The 27,799-nt window shown below is 45.9% G+C and overlaps 1 protein-coding gene across 3 annotated transcripts in view; it reads right to left on the bottom strand.

Annotated features, from left to right (window-relative positions):
* Nucleotides 1–27,799, bottom strand: part of STK10 (serine/threonine kinase 10) — a 118,555-nt gene that overhangs the window by 7,159 nt on the left and 83,597 nt on the right. The window contains exons 11-18 of one of the 3 annotated variants that reach the window (XM_027084294.1): nucleotides 25,053–25,176; nucleotides 24,423–24,602; nucleotides 9,063–9,155; nucleotides 6,120–6,249; nucleotides 4,077–4,201; nucleotides 2,156–2,344; nucleotides 1,424–1,549; nucleotides 649–1,188 (exon numbers count right to left, since the gene is read on the bottom strand). In XM_027084294.1, coding sequence (XP_026940095.1) covers nucleotides 1,168–1,188; nucleotides 1,424–1,549; nucleotides 2,156–2,344; nucleotides 4,077–4,201; nucleotides 6,120–6,249; nucleotides 9,063–9,155; nucleotides 24,423–24,602; nucleotides 25,053–25,176 — 988 coding nt within the window. In that variant the 3' untranslated portion in view covers nucleotides 649–1,167. Of the gene's footprint in view, nucleotides 1–648; nucleotides 1,189–1,423; nucleotides 1,550–2,155; nucleotides 2,345–4,076; nucleotides 4,202–6,119; nucleotides 6,250–9,062; nucleotides 9,156–24,422; nucleotides 24,603–25,052; nucleotides 25,177–27,799 lie in introns of those variants that run through there. The other 2 variants (XM_027084292.1, XM_027084293.1) reach the window with 2 other exon arrangements.

The raw sequence follows: 27,799 nt of genomic DNA, 5'->3' as shown, positions 1-27,799 counted from the left end.
ATAAGGAGTTTAGAAGCAGGGGGAAAGTGCCTTCATCCAGATACCTCAACCCTACTGGGAAAGTGCCTTTATCCAGATACCTCAACCCTACTGGACTGGAAGAGTACAACCCCTTGGGGAATTTTTATTTGGGGTTTCAAGCTCAAGGGTTCTGGGAATTTAAAAATTGCCTTGGTTGGGAATAATACTTATGGCAGCCCTGAGTACCTCTGGCCTGCCCAGAGCCGGGGTCCCAGCACTCTATGGGTTTTCTCAGTTCATCCTCACAGTAAACCCATGAGGCAGGGTTGGGAACATAGATACAGAAGGTGAGTGGCCTGGCTAAAATTCACACAGAAACAAGCAGCAGAGCCCCTACCTGACAGGCTTCAATACCTGCAATGTTTCCCCCACATCTCCCTGCCTGTCCAGAAATTGCCAGATGGATCCCATAGCCTAAAGAATTTCCTGAGGTCACAGAGGTTCGAGTCAGCCCATCTGTCAGGTATGGCAATGCCTCGCTCCACCACAAGGGGGCTCCAAGTACCAGCTCCCGGGCAGGGACCCTTAGGGTGAGGCAAACCTTTTGTGAGGCAAACAAGAGGTCAAGGATCTCCCCAGGGAAGGAGGTCACAAAGGGGCCTGTCAGTATCAGGATACCTTTTCCTGACTTCAGTGGGAAAGCTCTGAGCTTCTCACCATTAAGGATGATGGTAAGTCGCTGTAGGTTTTTACAGATACCCTTTATCAAGTTGAGGAAGTTCCCCTCTATTCCTAGTTTACTGAGAAGGTTTATCATGAGCAGAGGTCAGCTTCTGTCAAATACTTTTTCTGTATCTGTTGATGATATGATCACGTGATGTTTCTTTAGCCTGCTGATGTCATGGATTATATTAACTCATTTTCATCTATTGCACCAGCCCTGGGATAAATCCCGCCTGGTCCTGGTGTATACTACTTTTTATACATTTTTAAATTCTATTTGCCAACGTTTCGTTGGGGATTTGTGCATCTGTGTTCATGAGAGATACAGGTCTGTAGTTTTCCTCCTTGTAACGTCTGGTTTTGGTGTTAGGGTAATTGGGACACCTTTTCCCAAGACACAGTGGTGACCGAGAAATCCAGCAGCATGCCCACTGCCAGGCCCCGGGCATGGCACGTTCAGCTCAGCTCTGTCAGTCATCTCATTTACAAAGCCTCACTCCAGTTCTGCAAAATAGGAATTATCATCCTTACCCCCTGCCTATTTTATGAATGTGGAAACTATGGCCTGGGAGGGTGATGTGATTTGGCCAACATCACACAGAGCGGCAGGATGGAAACCATTCCACCCTGAGCTTCAGACTCCTTCCCCCGTTTGTAGGGTCTTTGGGCCCCCAGGGAGCTGACTGCCTGGGGTCGGGGGGACGGTGAGGCGAGCAGGGGCGGGGCAGAAGGGCAGTACCTGCAGCTGCTGCAGCTCGCCCATGTTGCTCTCGCACTGTGCCGCCATGTCCCGCGTCTGGCTCTCATGTTTTTGCTGCTGCTGCAGCCGCTCTGACTTCTGCCTCTTCTCCTCCTGCTGGGAGAACTGCAACAGAGAACAGGTGAGGCACCTCAGCGGGCCACGGGCCTGGCTGGGGGCCCAGCTCAGCCCTGTCCCGGGGAAACCCCATCTGAGGGGCTGGTTTGTACAGAGCCACACTGCCTTGTACCACTCAGGCTGTGCCCCCTGTCTGAAGTTCTCCCCGCTGAGCTGAGACCCAGCCCCTGCCCTCAAGGAGCCCCCAGATTGGCGAGGACACTGAGACATGCTAGGACAGCGTATGTAGTAAGCAGGAATCACAGGAGCCCACGGCCACCGACTCTGTCCCGGAGCCACATGGGTGACTTGTGAGCGGGGTCTCAGTAGAGGAGAGGAAGGAGTTTACCAGCAGAAGCAGCTGCAGGATAGACACCCTGAGTGTGACAGGGAACACGCATGAGATGCAACGCCAAGCCTCCTCCCCTGTCCACCAGAGGAGGAGTCAACGTGAGGCTTTTAGGCTTCCGGGCTGTTACTTCTGGCTTCCATTCCATTCCTCCTTCCAAGACCCCGTGCTGCGTCTTATATTCTATACCCCCTCCCAACCATGTAAGATTCAGGCCAAACCAAACCTGGATCTGGCCCCACTCCAGGACACCCCCGGCCCCCCACCTGCTTGATCTTCTCGCGCTGCTCAGCGGCACTGCCCGCCCCGTTGATGTGGAGGCTCTTCTTGTACATGGCCATGCGTGTCTTGCCCTCGCTCCTCTGAATCTTGGGCAGCCGCGCCTTTTCCTGCTGCTGCCGCACCTTCAGCTGCTCCATCATGCGCTGGTTGTAGCGCTGCATCTGCTCGCACTCCTGAGGGGGACACCCAGCAGAGGCCAAGGTCAGCTGCGTTCCACGCACGCAGGCGTGGTCAGATGCCAAGGCTGCCACACGCAACTCAGGAGCCCAGGACCTGCGTGGTCCAGAATGCTCGGCAGAGCAAGGCTCGTGTCATTTTACTATACTATCCTTAAATATCATCTTCTGTTCTCACTTTAAAGATTACCGTTAATAACCTTACCTTCTTACCTTCTGAATGCCTTCTTAATCTCCAAAATATACAAACAGCTCATACGACTTAACAACAAAAAAAAACCCAAGCAACCCAATCGAAAAATGGGCAGAAGGGGCTTCCCTGGTGGCACAGTGGTTGAGAGTCCGCCTGCCGATGCAGGGGACACGGGTTCGTGCCCCGGTCTGGGAGGATCCCACATGCCGCAGAGCGGCTGGGCTCGTGAGCCATGGCCGCTGGGCCTGCGCGTCCGGAGCCTGTGCTCCGCAACGGGAGAGGCCACAACAGTGAGAGGCCCGCGTACCACAAAAAAAAAAAAAAAGACATTTATCCAGAGAAGACATACAGATGGCCAGTAGGCACGTGAAAAGATGCTCAACATCACTAATTATTAGAGAAATGCAAATCAAAACTACAATGAGGTACCACCTCACATTGCTCAGAATGGCCACCATTAGAAAGTCTACGCATAACAAATGCTGGTGAGGGTTTGGAGAAAAGGGAGCCCTCCTACACTGTTGGTGGGAATGTAAGTTGGTGCAGCCACTACGGAAAACAGTATGGGAGGTTCCTCAGAAAACTAAAAATAGAGTTACCATATGATCCAGCAATCCCACTCCTGGGCATATACCTGGACAAAACTATAATTCAAACAGATACATGCACCCCTATGATCATAGCAGCACTATTCACAATAGCCAAGACATGGACACAACCTAAATGTCTCTAAATGGATGAATGGATAAAGATGATGTGGTACATATACACAATGGAATACTACTCAGCCATAAAAAAGAAAATAATGCCATTTGCAGCAACATGGATGCAACTACAGATGGTCATACGAAGTAAAGTAAGTCAGAAAGACAAATCCCAAATGATATCACTTATATGTGGAATCTAAAAGAACCTATCTACAAAACAGAAACAGGCTCACAGACATAGAGGATAGACTTGTGGTTGCCAAGGCCAGGTGGGGAGGGAGAGGGATGAACTGGGGGTTTGGGATTAGCAGATACAAACTATTACGTTTAGAATGGATAAACATCAAGGTCCTACTGTACAGCACAGGGAACTGTGTCCAATCTCCTGGAATAAACCATAATGGAAAAGAATATTTTAAAAAGAATGTATGCACATAACAGTCACTTTGCTGTACTGCAGAAATTAGCACAACATTGTAAAGCAACTATACTTCAATTAAAAAAGTATTCTGGGGGAATGCATGGGAAAGAGATATAAAATGAAAATGGAAAGAAAGGCAGGACAAAAAAAGGGAAAAAGTGAGAGAGACACGTACATCAGGTGTCAGGGTCAGCGAGGGAGCTGCTTGGGCCATCTGCTTCCCTGCCAGTTTCCCCAATTCCTAGCCCCTGGATCTGAGGCAGGACATCGCCCAAGAAGCTCTCAAGCCTCACTGTGGCCGACTTGGCTGCTCTCAGGAGCAAGTGATGCCCCACTGAGGGGCAGCCTCGCGGCTCTCCCAGGTCTCCCGGTGGCAGCCCCCGAACCCAAGCTGACTAGGAGCCTCACCTTCTCATGCTTGCGCACCAGCTCGTGCCGCTGGAGGAAGTACTGGTCTTTGAGCTGCTGCTTCACCAGCTGGTGCCTCTCCTGCAGGTGATGCTCCTCCATCTCCCACAGCGCCGCCTCCCGGTCTGTGGAGGACATGTCACCCGGTGAGGTGCAGATGGCCAGAGCCCCACCAGGCCCTCCCCTCCACTGCCCCGAGCCAGGTCTCCTCACACTGGCTGATAACTGTGCCACGTCCTTAGACTATGTGGGCTGAGCCAACACCTAGAAACTTCCAGGGATGACAGCACCCAGCAGCATGGTAGAGCAGGAAGTGTTTGGAGTCAGGAGCCAGAGAAACCAGAGGCTAAAACCCAGCTGCATCACTGGGATTTGAGGTGAACACAAAATCCTCTCCGGGCCTCACCTTCCATCTCTGCCAAATGGGCACAACCACACTACGGAGGGAAAATGTCCTTGGAAAATACTTTTATGTTCAATCTACATTGCACCTCTGCTTTCCTAATGGGCAAATAGGAAGGGCTCACGTGGAAACCCCATGAAGAAGACAGCCTCTTGTCACTATTTCCTCCTTTGAAAAATAGGTGAGACCCTTCATATCCCATATATGCATTATTGAAACAGTTATCTGGCATTTTATCACTGGAAGTCTCAGGACAGGGCAGGAAGCTGGTGTCAGATGGAGAACCTCACGCCCTGCAAGATACAGCTGGTCATGCTCAGCCTACTGCGAAGTTGTTTATTTCACTGCACTCCTGTTCCATGAAAGCCAGCATCTATCCACAGAACATCAAAACAGTGATCTGGCTTCTAAGCCAAAATCAGAACCCCAGTCCCACAGGTAGGATGGTTCTTACAGGCCATCACATGATAAGAAAAGGAAACAAGGGCTTTTCTGAAGCATCCGTGGCTCTATTCAGAATGTCGGAATACCAAGGACCCCATTTTTCTTGGCCCACATCAAGTACTGAGTGGTTTATACGGTTTTAACTGCCCTGGCCATCAGAGTCCTGGCTGTGGCCCCTGTTATAATAATGAGCCAGAGACAGCACTCGTATGTTAGTCCTATGTTTACATCTTTACAACGGACAGGGACCATTAGCTCCCAAGCCCACAGGCACCAAACTCTAATTTTCACCCATCCAGTTGTTTTAAATGCAGTTCAAACAACAGACTTCCAGCCATTTGGAGCCTGCTTGCTTTGCATACCCCATAAAAGTGTACCCAACATCTGCTAGCCATAAATTAGATAGCCTGGGGGCTATATACAGACCCCAAGCCCTGCACCCTCCAGAGCTCTCTACCCCAGAGCTTCCTCAGCTGAGTGACATCATCAGATATATAAGCCCCCTTTCTGATCCCCTTCTTCCCCAGGATTTCCCCTGCTCTCCTCCCTCTGGGTGGTGGCTCACACTGTCGTCCCCCGACAGTCTAATGCTGGGAGGGACTCACCAGCATGCAAACCTGCCAAAGCACCACCACACAGGGGCAGTTAAGAGCTTGGCTTCAAGATAAGGTCTGCATCCAGGGCCCACTCTACCACTCATTAACTGTGCAACCCAGGCCACAGAAGAGTCACTCTCCAAACATCAACTTCCTCATCTATAAAAATGGGGAGGACAGTAGGGCCTGCCGTGCAGGGTTACGGGTAGGATGCAGGGTGACTAAGGTGTAAGATTAAGGCACGTGGCTAGGCAGAGGAGTCACTCACTGCGTGCTGGCTGCTGGGAGCGGCTCTCAGTACTGCCCCCCGACCCCGTTAACCCAGCTCACTCACGTGCAACTTCCACCCACTCTACATTGCTTCCTTTTTTTTCTTTTTTCCTTTCCTCGACATCCACAATGGTGTCAGACAGTGTTGTTGCTAACTGGTATCTCTGCCTCAGTCCTGACTTCAGTGGGGATTTTCCTCATGTTTCACCATAAAGGCTGATGTTTGGTCTTAGGGTGGAGAAGACCTAGCAGTTCTTCCTTGCCCGGGGCTGGCATGTACATTCATGGAGAGTCTGGGCCCACATGCGCGCCCCGCTCTCGGGCACCCACCTCGAAGGAGCTCCTGCTTCCTAGTGAGGCACTCGCGCTCCTTGCCGCAGATCTCCTGCCTGTTGTCGGCCGTGATCTTCTTCATCGCCAACTCCAGGTCCTCCTTCTGCTTGGCGAGGAAGTCCCGGTCCTATTAAGTATTTAAAATTTTAGACGTGTTCATGATATTGTGGTTATTTTTTTTTAGAGATACATATTGAGATATTAACAGGTGACATAATACGATGTCTGGGATTTGATTCAAAATAATACAGTAGAGTGGGGCAGTGAGTGGGCAGGAATTAATAATTACTGAGGTCAGGTGATGGGTATATGGGGATTCATTATACTGTTATACCCCTTTCTGCCTATGTTTTAAACTTTCCTTAATAAAGAGTAAAGAACTGAAATTTAAATTAAAAAATTTTAGCTACTATATGTGAAATAGATAACCAACAAGGACCGACTGTATAGCACAGGGAACTATACTCGATATTTTGTAATAACCTATAAGGGGGAATTCCCTGGTGGTCCAGCGGTTAGGACTTGGAGCTTTCACTGCTGAGGGCCCAGGTTCGATCCGTGGTCAGGGAACTAAGATCCCGCAAGCTGCGCATGGGGCACAGCCAAAAAAAAACCCCAAAACAAACAAACAAAAAACCTATAAGGGAAAAGAATCTGAAAAAGAATATCTATCTATCTATCTATAGATAGATATCACTAAATCACTGCACTGTACACCTGAAACTAACACACTGTAAATCAACTATGCTTCAATAAAAAAATAACAAATTAAAAAAAAATTTTTAATAAAAATTTTAGGAAACATGTTAAGAAACTAAAAATTTGCACTAATCTTATCACTCAATGCTAGCAACTGGTTTTGGTGTATCTATATAAATGTATTTACATCTGTTGTTGTTTCACAAAGATTACTTTAAAAGACTTGAAGAAATATTTGTACACCCTTATTCATGGCAGCATTTTTCACAACAGCCAAGGGATTGGAAACAACTCAAGTGTCTATAAACAGATGAATGCATAAATACAATGTGGTATATACATACAATGGAATATTATTCAGCCTTTAAAAGGAAGGCAATTCTTATACATGCTACAACACGAATGAATCTTGAGGACAAGGTAAGTGAAATAAACCAGACACAAAAGGACAAATACTATATGATTCCACTTATATGAGGTCAAATTTGTAGAGACAGAAAGTAGAATGGTGGTTGCCAGGGACTGGAGGCAGGGTGTCATGGGGAATTACTGCTTAATGGGTCCAGAGTTTCTGTTTTGCAAGATGAAGAGTTCTGGAGATGGATCATGGTGATGGTACTCACCATGATGTGAATGTACTTAATATCACTGAACTGCACACTTAAAAATGGGTAAGACACCAAATTTTATGTTATGTCTATTTTACCACAACTTTTAAAAATTAGTAAAAAGACCTTTCCATGTCATGATGTAATCTCCTATCAAAAATAAGTTGTAATGGCTGAAAATACTTCATGGTATAGCTAGCTATACCCAACTTATCTACCTAATATATAATAGGCTGTTTATAGGTTTTCTTTATTTTAGATACTGCTGCTCTTCACATTCTGGTAGCTAAATGTCCTTGAACCTCTGTGATGATTCATCTTCAAGATTAGTCCTAGAAGCAGAAAATCTAGGCCAAAGGATGTGTACGTTTTTGAAGCTCTTGATGCAACTTCCAGAGTGGCCTCCTAAAAGGGCCAGTCTTCTCTCCCTCTGTGGGGACTAGGGCCTGTCTCCCCACCCTCCCTAGCCCTGCATTCTTTTTCTAATCAACCTGTCAAGGGACAGGCTGGAGGAAAGTATGATGGTGTCCTGGAGTCAGACTCAGCTTGAGGCCTTGGACCCCACTGTTAACTGTGCAGTGTCACCTCTCTGAGCCTTAGCTTCTTCCTCTGTAAAGGGGAAACCAAACAGCACCTATCCTGGTAAGCCATGAATGCTAAACCAGAGAACATACAAAACAACTGTAATTGTAGACTCTAATTTTCTTTGCATTTGGGGGCAGAGGAAGTGGGACAAAATGAGAACATGAAGTGAAAAGGCTACCGAGGCTGGGGTGGAGGGGACTGAGTGTAGCTGGGAGAGGCTGACAAGAACGAGACCTATAGGGCCTTGAAAGCATGTGAGAAGGCTGATCTGATCTTATGGACAAAGTGGGAGCCACTGAAGGTTTTAAAGACCCAGGGCTGTTGGGGAAGGGTACCATGATCAGATCTGGAATCCGTATTGATCACAACAACTGGTATGAGAGAAAGAACTGCAAGAACTGGAGGGAAACTAGCTGGGAGGCTACTGCAGTAGTCCAGGCAAAAGACAAGAATGGCTAGGGAGTCACAGAGACGTTGACAAGTTGATGGATCCAGAGGGAGTTTGGAGATTAAAAGAAAAACAAAACCCAGGCTTCAAGAGGTGATGAAGGATTGCAGGGAAAAGGGGTGTCAGGAATGACAAGGCTTCTGGCCTGACATGACAGTGGAGGACGGTGTCCCCTCAGAACACGAGAACAGGACCAGGTCTGGGAGATCTGGGTTTGGTGTCTTTGAGACTCCAAAAGATGCCAAGTGGGCAGAGGGATGTACTGGGTTGGTCAAGGAGATGTGATGTACAAACAGCTCTAAAACAAGGCAGGAAGCGCTAAAGGCTTTGGGAGAGGTGGATGTAAAGGTCTGTGGTATCTCCTAGAGATGGGAGAGCTCACTTCCAGCTGAAGCAAGGGCAATCAAGGAAGGCTGCATGGGGGAGATGATAACAGGGAGGATTAATCCGGATGGTCTGATTTATTCAGAATGAGAGATAGGTGAGTATTCAAAGGGCAGGGCATGGGCACAGACAGAGAAGAGCTCTGGTCACCATTCAGGGACTCAAACCTGAGACTCCCCAACCCCTCTACTCCCCAACTGAGGGGCAAGGACTCACGAGAAGCTGCTTCTTCTGCGCATGCTCCTCCATCTTCTGCTTCATGCTCTCCTTCCGCTGCTGCCTGGGGAGCTTCTCCACCTCATTCTTCACCTGCACCAGAGACAGGAGAGAATGGCTAGGTCAGGGTACCTCCACACTTCATATTGAATAAGCCTTCAATCCCAGAACTCCTGGGCCAGGGAGACTGACGAGGAGGCTCAGCTTTCTAGGCACTAGCCCCGACTCTGCTCTCCACTCCGCTGACAGATGACACCTGCTGGCCACCCGTCTGCTGCTGGCTCCAGTTTCCAGACTCCTTCAGAGCAGACAGATGCTGTTTTTGCTGTTTGGTATCCATCCCCCTTCTTCTGATGATAGCACCTCAGTTTCTTTTAGGACAGTGTTTCTCAACCTCTTTTTAAATTGTTGCCCCCTCAGAAGCCCTTTTAGACATTTTTTTCCCTAATGAACCAACACCATGAAATTTTAATCCCACAGATATACTGTCAATCTGTTAGACCATTATAATATCTAAGACGTTTTTAACTCCTTGGGGGTGAGAATGCATGCATTAGGTAGCCCCTGCTCAGTCTCTGAGGTTCAGGCATGGCTGATGCCCCCAGCCCCATCTGACTCTAGGCTGGGCATATGATCCAAGCTGTCAATCAGCATATTCCATGCCTTGGCATCTGGGATTGGTTCAGAGATGAGCGTGTGATCTTCGCTGGGCTAGTGAGAGCTTCAGGATGGGTGCTGGAATTATTGGGGGAAGCCGCTCTCTGTCCTTTGGGGTTGCTGAGCTGGGAGGATGTAGGCCATGGTGGACCACCCTGGAGGGGGTCTGCCTGAGACAGAATCAATGCATGGAAGCAATGTTAAGAGATGAAGGATGCCTGGTGACACTTCTGCCCTCCTGGTCAGAGACGGGAGTTCTTGGTTTGATGTCTTTGAGACTCCCAAAAGATGCCAGGTGGGCAGATGGTGAACTAATAGTATTCTCAGGCCAGCTGGAACTGGCTTTCTGTTTTTTATAACAGAAGAAGAAGAGATTCATGACACTTCACTATAAGGAAGCTACAGTTCCTCAGTTTTCTCTGAGTAACCCATACCTTCACAGTTACCTGACACCCCAAAACATGCACTCACTGACAGGGCTCTTAGGAGCAGGTAGTGAAGGATTTTTCCATACTGTCCATGATCAAAAAAGAGCACTCCAGGAGAGTTCTACTTCTGGCATGGTGAGGTACACCAATGCAGCCTCTCATTCCTGCTGATTACAGTGAAAAACTCTGGATAAAATACAAAAAGCAACTAACTGAGGACTCTGAAAAGTAAACAAAATCAGGTGGCTATGAAAGGGAGTCAAAACTTATAGAAGGGGCTGGTACCAGGGGTGAGTTTCCTGGGAATTTTTTTTTTTCCTTTTGCTCTCCTGGCTTTGCCCCTGTCCTAGACAGTGATGCAGTGGCTAAAACTGTAAGAAACATTGTGTTTCTGGCTAAAGAATCAGGCAGAAGTCAATAAAATTAATAAACCTTTAGTCAGATTGACAGAGAAGATGGAGGCAGTGGAGAAGAAAAAGGAGGAGGGAGAGGAAGAGGATACTACAACACAAATTACCAGTATGAAGGGTGAAAGAGACATCACTACAGATCCTACAGTCATTAGAAAGGATACTAAAGGAATCCTATGAACAGCTTTATGTCAGTAAATTCAGCCACTTAGGTGAAATAGACAAATTCCTTGAAAGAAACTACCAAAGCTCATTCAAGAAGAAATAGATAACTAAAACCAGAGTGACATTAAAACCACTGACCAAATCCTTTTCATAAATAGACTCAAAAGTCCTCATCAAAATATTAGCAAATTCCTGCTGGTGGGAATGTGAATTGGTACAGCCACTATGAAGAACAGTATGGAGGTTCCTTAAAAAACTACAAATAAAACTACCATATGACGCAGCAATCCCACTACTGGGCATATACCCTGAGAAAACCATAATTCAAAAAGAGTCATGTACCACAATGTTCATTGCAGCACTATTTACAATAGCTCGGAGATGGAAACAACCTAAGTGTCCATCATCGGATGAATGGATAAAGAAGATGTGGCCCATATAGACAATGGAATATTACTCAGCCATAAAGAAACGAAATTGAGCTATTTGTAATGAGTTGGATAGACCTAGAGTCTGTCATACAGAGTGAAGTAAGTCAGAAAGAGAAAGACAAATACAGTATGCTAACACATATATATGGAATTTAAGGGAAAAAAATGTCATGAAGAACTTAGGGGTAAGACAGGAATAAAGACACAGACCTACTAGAGAATGGACTTGAGGACATGGGGAGGGAGAACGGTAAGCTGTGACAAAGCGAGAGAGAGGCATGGACATATATACACTACCAAACGTAAGGTAGATAGCTAGTGGGAAACAGCCGCGTAGCACAGGGAGATCAGCTCGGTGCTTTGTGACCACCTGAAGGGGTGGAATAGGGAGGGTGGGAGGGAGGGAGACACAAGAGGTATGGGAACATATGTATATGTATAACTGATTCGCTTTGTTATAAAGCAGAAACTAACACGCCATTGTAAAGCAATTATACTCAATAAAATATATATTAGCAAATTCAATCTAGTAATATATAAAAAGTAAACTACATAATGACCAAGTGGGCTTTATCCCAGGAATGTAAAGCTCATTCAATATTTGAAAACAAAGCCATGTAATTCACAATATCAATAGACTAAAGAAGAAAAACTATATGATCACATCAATTGATATAGGAAAAACATCTGACGAAATGCAACATCCATTCATGACAAAATCTATTAGCAAACTAGGAATAGAAGGGAACTTCCTTAATCTGAAAGGGCATCTACAAAAAACCCTAATGCTAACATCATACTTAACTATGAAATACTAAATGTTTTCCCCTTAAGACTGGAAACAAGGCAAGGATGTCCACTCTACCATTCCTATTCAACATCCCACTAGAGGTCCTTGCCAGCATCATAAAGCAAGAAAAAGAAACAAAAAGCATATAGGAAGAAATAAAACTCTGTTCGCAGACATTATTGTCTATGTAGAAAATCCCAAGAAATCTATATTTTAAAAAGTACTAGAACTGGTAAGTGAGTTTAGTGAGGTCAGAATACAAGATCAATATACCACTATTTTCTATACTCCAGCACTGACATTAGAAATTGACATTAAGGGGGACCTTCAAGATGGCAGAGGAGTAAGACATGGAGATCACCTTCCTCTCCACAAACACATCAAAAATACATCTACGTGTGGAACAACCCCTACAGAACACCTACTAAAGGCTGGCAGAAGACCTCAGACTTCCCAAAAGGCAAGAAAATCCCTACACACCTGGGTAGGGCAAAAGAAAAAATAGAGACAAAAGAATAGGGACAGGACCTGCACCTCTGTGAGGGAGCTGTGAAGGAGGAAAAGTTTCCACACACTAGGAAGCCCCTTCACGGGCGGAGACAGGGTGGGGTGGGGGTGGGGGGTAAGCTTTGGAGCCACGGAGGAGAGCACAGCAACGGGTGCAGAGGGCAAAGTGGAGAGATTCCCGCACAGAGGATCAGTGCCGACCAGCACTCACCAGCCTGAGAGGCTTGTCTGCTCACCCGCTGGGGCGGGCGGGGGCTGGGAGCTGAGGCTCAGGCTTCGGTGGTCTGGTCCCAGGAAGAGGACTGGGGTTGGCTGCATGAACACAGCCTGAAGGGGGTATAGTGCACCACAGCTAGCCAGGACGGAGTCCAGGAAAAACTCTGGACCTGCCTAAGAGGCAAAAGACCATTGTTTCGGGGTGCATGAGGAGAGGGGATTCCTTCCCCGTCTGCCCACAGAAGGCAGAGCAATGCCTAAAGGAGCTCCAGAGACGGGTGCGAGCCGCAACTATCAGCTTGGACACCAGAGACAGGTGTGAAATGCTAAGGCTGCTGCTGCAGCCACCAAGAATCCTGTGTGCAAGCACAGGTCACTAGCCCCATGCCCAACCCCCACCCCCCGCAAGCTTGTGCAGCCCGCCACTGCCAGGGTCCTGTGATCCGGGGAACGGCACGCCTCAGGCTGTTGCAACACCACGCCAGCCTCTGCCGCCAAAGGCTCGCCCCGCATTCCAATTATAACTACTGTACCCCTTCCTCCTCCCCCACCCCACCGGCATGAGTGAGCCAGAGTACCCTAATCAGCCGTTGCTTTAACCCCATCCTGTCTGGGCGGGAACAGAAGCCTGAGGGCAACCCACACGCAGAGGTGGGGCCAAACCCAAAGCTGAACCCCAGGAGCTGTGCAAACAAAGAAGAGAAAGGAAAATCTCTCCCAGCAGCCTCAGGAGCAGCGGATTAAATCCCCACAATCAACTTGAGGTACTCTGCATCTCTGGAATACCTGAATAGACAACGAATCATCCCAAAATTGAGGCAGTGGACTTTGGGAGCAACTGTAGACTTGGGGTTTCCTGTCTGCAACTGACTTGTTTCGGATTTTTATGTTTATCTTAGTATACATTTTAGCGCTTGTTATCATTGCTGGATTTGTTTATTGGTTTGGTTGCTCTCTTTCTTTTCTTTTCTCTAGTACTTTTTAAAAAAATTTTATTTATTTATTTTTGGCTGTGTTGGGTCTTCGTTTTTGTGCGTGGGCTTTCTCTAGTTGCGGCGAGCGGGGGCCACTCTTCATTGCAGTGCGCAGGCCTCTCACTGTCGCGGCCTCTCTTGCTGCGGAGCACAGGCTCCAGATGCGCAGGCTCAGTAGTTGTGGCTCACGGGCCTAGTTGCTCCGCAGCATGTGGGATCTTCCCAGACCAGGGCTCGAACCCGTGTCCCCTGCATTGGCAGGCAGATTCTCAACCACTACACCACCAGGGAAGCCCTTCTAGTACTTTTAAATTTTGATTATTTTATTTTTTAATTTTAATTATTTTATTTATTTTTACTTTTTTATTTAAAAAATTATTTTTTCTTTCTTTTTTTCTCCCCTTTCTTCTGAGCCGTGTGGCTGTCAGAGTCTTGGTGCACTGGCCTGGTGTCAGGCCTGAGCCTCTGAGGTGGGAGAGACGAGTTCAGGACATTGGAACATCAGAGACCTCCTGGCCCCATGTAATATCAATTGACAAGAGCTCTCCCAGAGATCTCCATCTCAATGCTAAGACCCAGCTCCACCCAACGGCCAGCAAGCTCCAGTGCTGGACGGCCCGTGCCAAACAACTAGCAAGACAGGAACACAAGCCCACCCATTAGCAGAGAGGCTGCCTAAAATCATACTAAGTTCACAGACACCCCAAAACACACCACCAAATGCAGCTCTGCCCACCAGAAAGACAAGATCCAGCCCCACCCACCAGAACACAGGCACCAGTCCCCTCCACCAGGAAGCCTACACAAGCCACTGAAGCAACCTTACCCACTGGGGGCAGACACCAAAAACAATGGGAACTATGAAACTGCAGCCTGCGAAAAGGAGACCCCAAACACAGTAAGTTAAGCAAAATGAGAAGACAGAAAAATATGCAGCAGATGAAGGAGCAAGGTAAAAACCCACCAGACCAAACAAATGAGGAGGAAATAGGCAGTCTACCTGAAAAAGAATTCAGAGTAATGATAGTAAAGATGATCCAGAATCTTGGAAATAGAATAGACAAAATGCAAGAAACATTTGACAAGGACCTAGAAGAACTAAAGAGCAATCAAACAATGATGAACAACACAATAAATGAAATTTAAAATTCTCTAGAAGGAATCAATAGCAGAATAACTGAGGCAGAAGAAAGGATAAGTGACCTGGAAAATAAAATAGTGGAAATAACTACCGCAGAGCATAAGAAAGAAAAAAGAATGAAAAGAATTGAGGACAATCTCAGAGACCTCTGGGACAACATTAAATGCACCAACATTCAAATTAGTGGGGTCCCAGAAGAAGAAGAGGAAAAGAAAGTGTCCGAGAAAATATCTGAAGAGATTATAGTTGAAAACTTCCCTAACATGGGAAAGGAAATAGTCAATCAAGTCCAGGGAGCACAGAGAGTCCCATACAGGATAAATCCAACAAGAAACACACCAAGACACATATTAATCAAACTATCAAAAATTAAATACAAAGAAAGCATATTAAAAGCAGCAAGGGAAAAGCAACAAATAACATACAAGGGAATCCCCATAAGGTTAACAGCTGATCTTTCAGCAGAAACTCTGCAAGCCAAAAGGGAGTGGCAGGACATATTTAAAGTGATGAAAGGGGAAAACCTACAACCAAGATTACTCTACCTGGCAAGGATCTCATTCAGATTCGATGGAGAAATTAAAACCTTTACAGACAAGCAAAAGTTAAGAGAATTCAGCACCACCAAACCAGCTTTACAACAAATGCTAAAGGAACTTCTCTAGGCAGGAAACACAAGAGAAGGAAGAGACCTACAAAAACAAATCCAAAACAATTAAGAAAATGGTAGTAGGAACATACATATCGATAACTACCTTAAATGTAAATGGATTAAATGCTTCAACCAAAAGACAGAGACTGGCTGAATGGATACAAAAACAAGACCCATATATACACTGTCTACAAGAGACCCACTTCAGACCTTGGGACACATACAGACTGAAAGTGAGAGGATGGAAAAAGATATTCCATGCAAATGAATATCAAAAGAAAGTTGGAGGGGCTTCCCTGGTGGCGCAGTGGTTGAGAATCTGCCTGCCAATGCAGGGGACACAGGTTCGAGCCCTGGTCTGGGAAGATCCCACATGCCGCAGAGGAACTGGGCCCGTGAGCCACAACTACTGAGCCTGAGCGTCTGGAGCCTGTGCTCCACAACAAGAGAGGCCGCGATAGTGAGACGCCCGCTCACCACAACGAAGAGTGGCCCCCACTTGCCGCAACTAAAGCCCTCGCACAGAAACGAAGATCCAACACAGCCAAAAATAAATAAATTTTTAAAAAAAGCTGGAGTAACAATTCTCGTAACAGACAAAATAGACTTTAAAATAAAGACTATTATAAGAGACAAAGAAGGACACTACATACTGTTCAAGGGATCAGTCCAAGAAGAAGATATAACAATTGTAAATATTTATGCACCCAACATAGGAGCACCTCAATACATAAGGCAAATGCTAACAGCCAAAAAGGGGAAATCGACAGTAACACATTCATAGTAGGGGACTTTAACACCCCACTTAAACCAATGGACAGATCATCCAAAATGAAAATAAATAAGGAAACACAAGCTTTAAATAACACATTAAACAAGATGGACTTAACTGATATTTATAGGACATTCTATCCAAAAACAACAGAATACACTTTCTTCTCCAGTGCTCATGGAACATTCACCAGGCCAGATCATATCTTGGGTCACAAATCAAGCCTTGGTAAATTTAAGAAAATTGAACTCGTATCAAGTATCTTTTCTGACCACGACACTATGAGACTAGATATCAATTACAGGAAAAAACTGTAGGAAATACAAACACATGGAGGCTAAACAATACGCTACTAAATAACCAAGAGATCACTGAAGAAATCAAAGAGGAAATGAAAATATACCTAAAACAGGGCTTCCCTGGTGGCGCAGTGGTTGACAGTCCGCCTGCCGATGCAGGGGAGTCCAGGAGGATCCCACATGCCGCAGAGCGGCTGGGCCCGTGAGCTATGGCCGCTGAGCCTGCGCGTCCGGAGCCTGTGCTCCGCAACGGGAGAGGCCACAACAGTGAGAGGCCCGCGTACCGCAAAAAAAAAATCTACTAACAATAAATGCTGGAGAGGGTGTGGAGAAAAGGGAACCCTCTTGCACTGTTGGTGGGAATGTAAACTGATACAGCCACTATGGAGAACAGTATGGAGGTTCCTTAAAAAACTAAAACTAGAACTACCATACAACCCAGCAATCCCACTACTGGGCATATACCCTGAGAAAACCATAATTCAAAAAGAGTCATGTACCAAAATGTTCATTGCAGCTCTATTTACAATAGCCAAGACATGGAAGCAACCTAAGTGTCCATCAACAGATGAATGGATAAAGAAGATGTGGCACATATATACAATGGAATATTACTCAGCCATAAAAAGAAACGAAACTGAGTTATTTGTAGTGAGGTGGATGGACCTAGAGTCTGTCATACAGAGTGAGGTAAGTCAGAAAGAGAAAAACAAATACCATATGCTAACACATATATATGGAATCTAAAAAAAAATAATGGTTCTGATGAACCTAGGGGCAGGACAGGAATAAAGATGCAGATGTAGAGAACAGACTTGAGGACACAGGGAGGGTGAAGGGTAAGCTGGGATGAAGTGAGAGAGTAGCACTGATGTATATACACAACCAAATGTAAAATAGATTAGTGGGAAGCAGCTGCCTCACACAGGGACATCAGCTTGGTGCTTTGTGACCACCTAGAGGGGTGGGATACAGACGGTGGGAGGCAGGCGCAAGAGGGAAGGGATATGGGGATATATGTATACATACAGCTGAATCACTTTGTTGTACAGCAGAAAGTAAAACAACATTGTAAAGCAATTATACTCTAATAAAGATGTTTTAAAAATTAATTAATTAATTAATTAAAAATAAATGCTGGCATACTCACAAATGAAGAAAAAAAAGAAACTGACATTAAAAAATAGCACCTTGTACAACAGCACCAAAAACATATGAAATAAGAATAATTCTAACAAAATATATGCTGAATCTGTATGCTGAAAACTAAAAAAGAACACTAAGGAAAGATGTCAAAGAAGACCTAAATGAATGGAGAGATGTACTGTGTTCATGGAAAGGAAGGCTCAATATCGTTCAGATTCCCTTCTCCCTAACTTGATCCATGGATTCAACTCAATCTCAATCAAAAATCCCAGCAGACATTTTTATAGAAATCAACAAGCTGATTCTATGGTGTATATGGAGAGGCAAAGGAACTAGAATAGCCAAAACAATTTTGAAAAAAGGAACAAAGTTGGAGGACTCACACTACCTGATTTCAAGACTTACTGTAAAAATGTATTTATCAAGACATTGTAGAACTGGTAAAAATAGATCAATAGAACAGCACAGAGAGTCCAGGTATAGATACATAAATGTGTGGTCAATTGATTTTGCACAAAGATGCAAAGGCAAGTCAGTGGAGAAAGCACAGTCTTTTCAACCAATGGTGCTACAAAACTAGGTGCTAGGACATCCACAGGCAAAACAATCATGATAATAATAGTGAAACTCATCCATACATTATGCATTTAATATAAAACCTAAAATTATAAAACATCTAAAACATATGACCTTGTGTTATGCAAAGATTTCTTAGATAAGCCGCTAAAAGCACGATCCCTAAGAAAAAATGATAAGTTGGACTTCACCAACATTAACTGCTTCCGCTCTATGCAAGACACTGTTAGGAGAATCAAAAGACAAGCCACAGACTGGGAGCAAACATTTGCAAAATATATAACTGACGAAGTACTTGTATTCAGAATGTAAAAATAACTGTCACAATTCAGTAATAAAAAAACAAATCACCCAGTTAAATAAATGGGTAACAGGTTTAAACAGGTACCTCATCAAAAAAAGATATATAGATAGCAAAAAAGCACAGGAAAAGATACTCAACTTTAGTCATTAATGAAATGCAAATAAAGCCACAATGAGCTACCACTTCCTATCAGAATGGCTAAAACAAAAAATAAAACTGATAATACCAAGTACTGGTGAGGATGGGAAGCAACTGGAACTCTCACACGTTGTCTTGGAGATGTAAAATAATACAGACTCTTTTGGGAAAGTTTGGCGGCCTCTCCTAAAGTTAAACATACACTGTCATCTGACCCCCAAATCCTACCAGCTCTTCTTTATTGTCTCTTCTTCCGGTTCTTGGGTGTTTTCTTTCATGGTTTTAGGTTTGTAATCTGAATTCTGCCCCTTTGTTCTTTAGCTTTAATGGCCTTGGATTAGGGTTTCTCAACCTTGGCCCTACTGACTTTGGAAGCAGATAATTCTTTGTTGCGAGGGATGTCCTACGCACCGTGCAGGATGTTAATAGCATCGCTGCCCCTACCCACTAGATGCCGTAGCACCCTCTCCCCCCGTTGTGACAACAAAAATGTTTCTAGACACTGCCAAACGTCCCCTGGTGAGCAAAAGAGTCCCTGGTTGAGAATCACTGTGTTAGAAGTCCTCATAAAATATCTCAAAAATCTCATTTGTGCCACATCACCTTCCATGTCCAAGGGCTCGCTTGGATAATAGGGTACATAACCATAATTCAGCACCAGTCAGGTGTTCGTCAAAACGCCTCTGACAGCCCCATTCAAGGCATCATACAATTGAAAGGATGCACTAGCTTAGAAGTGTGCTTTTCAAGCTTGATGATGTGGTTTTCCAGGACAGAAGATGAGAAACAGCAGTTTAGAAAAGGGTTTGGAGGTTTCTGCTAACGGCACTGAACAGTCTTATACCACTGACAACGGAGGGAGAAAGCAAAAGAACATTCAGAGTAGAGTCCCATGGAGCTACTTAGCAAAGGGACACCTGGACCTGCTCATAAGTAACCCCTGAGGACAGGGATGGACCAGCGCCACGCTGGCTGAGGTCTATAAAGAGAAGCTTTCTGCTACATGTCAGAAATCCTGCTTTCTGGTCCAACTGCACATCTTTGGAACAGTCCCTGGACTTGTTTCCCATTTTCTCATCAGAAAAAAATGATCTGGCTTTTAACTAAAACTTCTAGGGTCCTTCCAGGAATATAACTCTCTGATGTTACAGAGATCCAAACTATTTAAGAAATAGTTAAATTACGTTTAATGAGTTTTGCCTAGGAAGGCAGGAAAACAAAGAGTTCTGGAAAGATTTCCTTCAAGACTGATTGAATTTGTTTTCAAATTTAGATGATCTAAGAAGTAAGTTACAATTGTCCACTGAGTTTCTCGTGGATGTTAAGTGTACTGTGTGTATGGGGACTGAGGACCAGAGCATCAATTCCATTCTCATAGAACACAATTATACATTTATTCTATTTCTATATGTAGACACACACAGTACTAGATTTAGTTAATTACTTGAAACAACAACGAAGAATAAACACGTCCCCATTCAACTAGCTTACGAATAATGATATTTCCTATATGCATACCTCCTAAATGCTGGAAGGTCATTAGCATGATATTTCATAACAATTGCTGTAACCATGAAAGAGGTCCCATGAGGCATCTCAAGTTTTACCCTCTGTTATTTTTGTATGTTTTCTATGCCTGAGATCACACCATGACTGGCTTTCTCACATTCAGTGGATCATAGGGAGATGGACAGGGTGAACCCTTCCTTGCTCTGAACTAATTAAAGTCAAGTCCACGTGGGTCTGTGTATGGTCTTCTTCTCCAGCATCCACGTGTGGATTTCTCTGATGCAGCACTGGGCTGGCTAATGCATCTGTGGGTAGTTCAGAGCCCGCTCAACTGGGGGTCCTACTCATTCCCACTTTTGTCCTTCACCCCTGCTGGTGCATCCTAACCACCAATCCAAGGGCGTACCCAAGCCTCCCTGCTGGGCTACGCCAGCAGCCCTCACACAGGTGACCTTTGTGATCGAAGGTCTTCGGACTGTGGAGTAGGCAATGGCAGGACGTGGAATCGTGGGACACCTGGGGGGGGTACCATGAAGCAAAGCCCTTCACCGGCCCCCACCAGCAAGAATCTCTAGACCTTACTTTGGACACTGATAATAATGATAATGGTAAGAATAACCGAAAGGGCCAGCATGCAGTAAGTGCTTACCAGGTGCCAGGCGCCTGGCTCTGTCATTTAGTCTCTATCCAGAACAGCGTCATGAGTGATCCTGTCATTACCTGCTTTCACAGAGGAGACAGAGGCTCCGTGAGTTGCAGCAGCTTGCCCGCGTTCAGAGTCGGGATTCAAACTCGGGTTTCTCTGACTCCAGGCCCACACAACCACTTCCCTATGATGCCATCCTAAAAGAACTTGCTTCTCTCTTTACAAGTGGAAAAGACCACCTTCCCCCTTTACTCCCTCTGATAAAAATGTAGTATGTTCTCAAACTTCTTATAACCATGTAACATGCAACTCTTGCCCTATTGACAGCCTCTTACAACAATGGCAAATCTGAGGACAGGGGCTGTGTGTGATTTGCTCATCACTGCCTAGTACAGGGGTGACAAACAGAAGGAGCTCTAAAAATATATACTGATTAATTAAGTAACAAAACCCCTGCAGCTAGCTCTGGGAACCGGAAGCAAGCACAAGCCGCCTACACTTCGCCTGGCTCCACCGTGAAGCAGGTTAAAGCCAGCAGCTCTGTTCAGTCAGCGAGCCGGAGTCCTGGCAGCAAGAATGCCTCATGGGAGGACAGTGACAGGGTCACAGTCTTAGCAAACGGCAGAAGCCAAAAGGGCAAAGAGGTCAAGCTTTTTCTTTCCATGAAAACGTTTTGAAGAAAAACACCCAGGGAAAAAGAAAAACGTAAAAACTGAATCTGAGTAGAAGCCCAAGTACCAGATCCTACGCACTGCCTCAGAATTCACTGACAGGCTTGAAAACCCTCCTAGAATGCTGCCAACAACAAGAACGTCCACCTTTGTTAAAGGTCGGTGCCGGCCAAGGGCGAGGAACTCCGTGGCGACCCCTCACACCTCCCCGTCCCAGGCACCTCCTCTTTTTCCCACTTTTAAAGTCCCCACAACTCCTTCCCCCACCCGCACGTACAAAGGGTGCGCGCATGTGATGGGGTGAGGTGCCAAGAGGAAACTGGAATCCGCGGGGTACTTGTTCTGGGGCAGACACTGGGTGCTTCTCATTTAATGCTCAAAATATCTGAGAGGAATGCACGGTAAACAGCACCGAATCAAACAGCAAACTCTTGCCTCTGACTCACCTCCCTCCGTGATTTGGCCCCTCTCTACCTGTCTGATTTCATCTCGTCCAAATCTCCCAATCGCTTCCTAAGCTCCTGCCACACTGATCATTTTTTCAGTTCTTTCCAAGCTCTTTCCCACACCTCAGGGCCTTTGCACATGCTGTTCCACCCTCCTAGAAACATCCTTCTGGTCTCAGCCTAAATGTCACATACTGATCTCTCCGTAACTTCTCTAGTTAACCAACCTATTTGCTCTCACAGCATGTATGCAATGGGCAAGTGTTTTTTTATTTGATGTGCTTTTTTTTTTTCTGGTTTCCCTGGCAATTAACAACTCCTTGAGTGTAGGGACCCTATCTATTTTGTTCATTACAGTATCCCTGGCACCTCCTACAGTGCCACACATGTAGATATTCAACAGAACAGTAGCTGAATAACTCTCACTGTGACAGAAGGCAGCCAGAACTCAGGCAAGAACTCAAAAAATATTGCTGGCTCGGTTCCCGACCACCACAATAAGGCAAACATCTCAATAAAGCAAGTCACGTGAATATCTTGGTTTCCCAGTGCATAGAAAAAATTATCTTTGCACTATACTGTAGTCTGTTAAGTTTGCATCAGCATTATGTCTAAAAAAACAACTGTATACAACTTAAAAAATATTTTATTGCTAAAAAAATGCTCATCATCATCTGAGAGAGTTGTAATCTTTTTGCAAAAGTAACATCAAAGACCACTGATTACAGATCACCATGACAAATATAATCATAATGATAAAGTTTGAAATATGCAAGCATTACCAAAATGTGACACAGAGACAGGAAGGGAGCAAATGCTGTTGGAAAAATGGTGCAGAAAGACTTGCTCAACGCAGGGTTGCCACAAACCTTCAATTTGTAAAAATAAGAAAACACAGTATCTGCGAAGTGCATTAAAACAAGGTCTGCCTGTAGCTTGTCCAAAGCCCAGCAGTTCGCTTTGAGCCACACAGCCAAGACCTGGAACCAAGTCTGTGCTCCCAGCATTGGAGCTGGGGATGTGCTTGGTATCAGCTTCTCCCTCCTCCCCTCCACACATCTCAGCCCACTGGCCCATCTCTCAGCAGGAGGTTCAGGACCAGGGTAAGCCAAGGCACTCACCTCAGGCACAAAAGGGAATGCCAAAAAACTCAGTGATCAAGATAAATACAATTTTAAAAACTCAAAATTCATGCAAAAAAAAAATTATGAACAAAATTCAAATACAGACAGGGTCAAGTCCTATACTTGCAGGGCTCAGCCTCATCGCCTCACACTAACCCCAGCCCTGTCGGATCCTGCCTATTTTATTTTATTCTATTTCATTTATTTTTGGCCATGCCACGCGGCACGTGCGATCTTAGTTCCCCGACCAGGGATCAAACCCGCGCCCCCTGCAGTGGAAGCACGGAGTCTTAACCTCTGGACCGCCAGGGAAGTCCCCTGCCTCTGTTTTAAATAGCTGGTATTCTGTTCATCATGAATATTTTACATGAATTTTTATTTTAAAACACTGCATCAGAATATTATTTATGTTGATTATGGAGTTTTTTGGCACCTCCTTAAATTCTGTGCCCTAGACAAGTTGTCTCATCCCAGCCCTGGCCCTGCTCAGCCAGCCCGTGGCCCCGGTTCCCACAGGCAGCCGCCGGAGGGCCCTCGGATACACCAAATGTCATGTCCGTCACAGTCAAGTCTAGGAGCTGGGTTCTGAGGTCCCCGAGCACCATGGAAGCTGTTCACCTGCTGCTCCCATCTGGAGATTGGGAAGCAGCCTTGATCGGTATACCTGCCCCAGGGCTTCTACCCTCCCTGTCCCCCTCCTTCCTCCTGAGAGTTTAGGAAAGAAAGTCTGTCCCAGCTTCCCAGTGTCTGGCTCCACAGGGGGAGGTGTGAGCTGCTCTCTGGGACCCAGATGCCCTTCCCTGGGCAGGCTGAGAAATACGCCACCCTTCCCTTGTCTCAGGACAATCTACCTCTTTGCCACCTCCCACTTCCCCTTCCAGCTGGATGGGAAAAGAGGGAGAACAGGCACATAGGTCCAAACTAGGGGGCTGCTGTTCTGGGGGGAGGGAGAGTAGGGCATGGAGGACGTGTGTGCACCCATCCAGCACCCACTGCCCCTCTGGAGACAGCATCTCAAGTTTCCCTGAACTGCTATCCCTTCCTTCCTCCTGCTCTTTCAGCGAGGGCTGCTAAGCTGGGGGGATGTACAGGAAGCTGCCTGAGGCCACATGGCGAGGGCCTGCCTGAAACCAAATCCACACAGAGGAAAGCAGAGCCCAAATGACGGGGAAGGGGCTCCTACTGGCACAGCGGGAGGGTGTAGATCCAGACATAGCTGGATGTGAGCTTTTCATGCATACAAGCTCCCCCAAATTCCCTCTGTTTCTGAGGCCAGGTTGAGTTGGGTTTTGATTACTTGCAACTGGGAGGGTCCTAATCCTCCTAGACACCCCTGCTTCCACCCAACACGTATTCACCTCCTTCTTCATCAGCTTGAGCTGCTCCTGGAACTTGGCGTAGTCCCTCTCCTGCTCCAGGCGGATCCGCTTGGCCTCCTCCCGGCGGCGCACAGCATGGTCTTGCTCCATCTTCTCCACTTGTTGCTTTTGCTGACGCTCCAGGTTCTCCAGCTCTGTGTCAAAGAACTTCTTCTTGGCCTGGAAGGAGCAGAAAGGGAAATTCAGGAAAGTCACCTTATACCTGGGAGGGAGATGGGGAAAGCCCAGGGCCCGTGCTCAGACCTGGGTTTGAATCCCAGGTCTACCACCTCTTTGCTGTGTGACCTGGGACAAGTCACTGAACCTCTCTGAGTCTTTTTGCTCATGTGCAAAAGGAAGACCAGACCATCTACCTCGCAGGGTTGTTGCATGGGGCTCAGTAAAGGTTATGGCCCCTCTAGAGATCCTCCTGCGTGACTCAGAGGAGCATCGTGACCTTCATGCAATGCTGTGTTTATAAGTCAACGCCTAATGAGATCAGGAAACAGAGGAATTGGGCAATTGTCGTGAATTATTCTCCATGCCCAATCATCCTCACTCTGCAACTTCCGCTTAAAGAAAACATGGAAGCAAGAAGCCCTATAGGGACCCATCTTTTCTCACGCTCACATTGATTTCTTGTTCAAAACGTTTGTGCATCTGCTCCAGCTGCAGCTCATGCTTGCTGCTCAGCTGGGTCTGGTTCCGATGCTCTTCTTTCTGGAGCAGCCGAAGTTCTCGGAGTTCCTGGCGCCTGAAGGGTGGAAGGATGTGGACATTTCAGTCAGAAACTGCCCTCAGTGATCATGTAACTCATAGCTAGGGACACTGAAGGCTGGGGCGTGGAGAGGCGTCACACAAGACTGGGGTAGAGGCATGACGCGAACTTAGAACTCAGACTTTATTGGACATTTATTGACAGGCAAAACATTAATAATTTTAATATATAAAGGGTGCTTCCAAATCCATAAGAAAAACAGGAATATTCTAATTTTAAAAAGCGGCACAGAACATGGACAGACATGAAACAAAAGACAAAATCTTTAAATTAGCTAGGTGGATATGAAATACAAATTAAAAAGAAATAACATCTTCATTAAATAAGCAAGAATATAGGGGGAGGACAATGCAATAAGTCTCTGCCTTTTGACATAGTAGCTTCCACTTCTGGAAACTGATTCTAAAGAGATATTCATAGATGCACAACAAAATTGAATAAGGATATCCATAACAACGCTATTTATAATAGTACAAAATTAGAAACAAATGTCCATCAATATAGTCTAATTAAATATGTCCATCTGATGTAATTTTATACAACCATTAAAAAAATCAAGTTCTCGGAGATATTGAATTACATGGAAAAAAAAATCTATGAAAAATGCAGCAATTCTTTATGAACAGATAGGGATGGATCCCTGAATGAAAAAAGCAAGGTGTTGAAGAGTGTGGGTCTCTTATGCTACCTACCATCTGGGTGAAAAACAAAAAGGACCCTATATGTGTGTGTTTACTTTCCTATTTAAACACTGAGTGTTTCTGGAAGGATTACACTGTAAAGTATTAACACAAGGAGGGGAGCTGGATGGCTGGCAGAAAAGTGAGAGAGGGAAATTTTTCGCTGTTTACCCTCTTTTTCTTGTCGAGTTTTGAACCACGATATTACCTATTCAGAATGTAAATACAATAAAAATTTGACCCCAACCACACAGTGTACCTTCATTTGGTAACATACCTATTGTCACTGTGTATATGTGTGTACACAGAAAAAATACTGGTGGGATAAACCCCACCAATTGTGTTTCTTTCTGGGCAAGTCCATTAAAACTTGATATGTATCATTTATGGAATCAGAAAAGAAATCAAAATGATGCAGAAAGAACTTGGGCCTCCTGACTCTGAACGGGGGGTGGTTCCCTGGCAGCCCATGTCCTATTCCAGTCCAGCGTCTGCAGCCTGTACCATGGCCACCCCCGCTGTGGGGCTTTCCTCACAGCTCTGAGTGGAACAGCTGCAGGAGGAGAGGCCTGCACACTCTCAGGGGTCGGGGGGCCTTATTTGAATCTTAGCTCAGCTCACTTTCCCTTAGGCAGTCGCTCAGTCTTTGCAGGCTCTGTTCCTACATCTGTAAAATGGGGAGATAATCTGCACCTCTCAGGTTCTTTAAGGTTACATGAGATGATACCTGTAGTGTCTGTCTGGCACATGGCAATCACTCCCCAAGTGGTAACTTCTCGAATGATAACGAGAAGAAGAGGTAAAGGCTGCCCAGTCTCTGGGAAAAGCCAGAAATGCTTTCTAGAGGCACAGAAGAAAGCTTCCTTGGGAGCCTCTGCGTTTGGGAAGAGAGGAGACAGGAGGTGATTGCTGAGAGCTGACAAAGAGAGGGAGACCCTGACACAAGAGGGACTAAGGCTCAGAGAACAACTGACCAAAAAACGAACAGAGAAGGAGGTAAGCAGTCAGGTTCTGACATTTCCTCCTTGACCAACCTGAGTTCTCACAAGGGAAAGGCAGGCAGACACAGGCTTAAGAAGGAAAGAACCAGCAATTTTAGGCAAAACCAGAAGGAACTCTGACCTAGCAGCCTCAATCTGTGAGAGCAACCATTCGGTGACACCATTCAAAAGCCTACGTGTCACCCGATCCTCCGGAAACGCTAGGATCCAGGTACGACCAGGGACGTGGGCCAGAGCCCGCCACAGCTCGCAACCTGGCGGCCTGGCCACATTGACAGGACGTGCGGACCTTCAGACCACAGCAGGCAAACAAGCAAAGCCTTGTTCTTTCACCGTGAGCACCTCTTCTCCACCGCGGCTAAATCTCACCTTTCAAACCTAAGTGGTACCCACTCCTCTGCTTGGGAGGAAGGTGGAGGCCCAGTGCCAGGGCCAGAGGCATCGCTTCTAGACGGGGTGTGCTGGGTCTGGAATTTCAACCCCAGGAACCTGAACTGCCCAGAGGGGAGGTGATGGAAAGGAAACGGAGCCCTTGGGGTCTGAAGAGTGAGGAGTACAGGTCACCTCCCAGGTGACCATTAAAACAGAAGGTGGTGTCATCGTCCAAGAGCAACCACACCCACCCCTCCCCCAGCCTCACGCCTCTCCAGCGCACACAGAGGAGGACACCAGTGCATGCGTGCGTGCGTGTGTGTGCGTGCATATGCGTGCACGCGGAAACTCCACCAATGAAAAGTCTGCCTCTCATCCCCCTGGCTCCTAGAGGGCAGAAATGCCCCCAGCCATCCAAAACTGCTTATGTTTGGCTTTTTTTTTTTTTCTCCTATTTTATTTTTTTAATTTATTTATTTATTTTTACATCTTTATTGGAGAATAATTGCTTTACAATGGTGTGTTAGTTTCTGCTGTATAACAAAG

Source organism: Aethalodelphis obliquidens, unplaced genomic scaffold (assembly GCF_003676395.1).
Source record: "Aethalodelphis obliquidens isolate GAN/ISIS:26980383/991018 unplaced genomic scaffold, ASM367639v1 scaffold52, whole genome shotgun sequence".
In the NCBI taxonomy this organism is placed as follows: Eukaryota; Metazoa; Chordata; class Mammalia; order Artiodactyla; family Delphinidae; genus Aethalodelphis; species Aethalodelphis obliquidens.
This window is presented reverse-complemented; position numbering and strand designations above follow the sequence as displayed.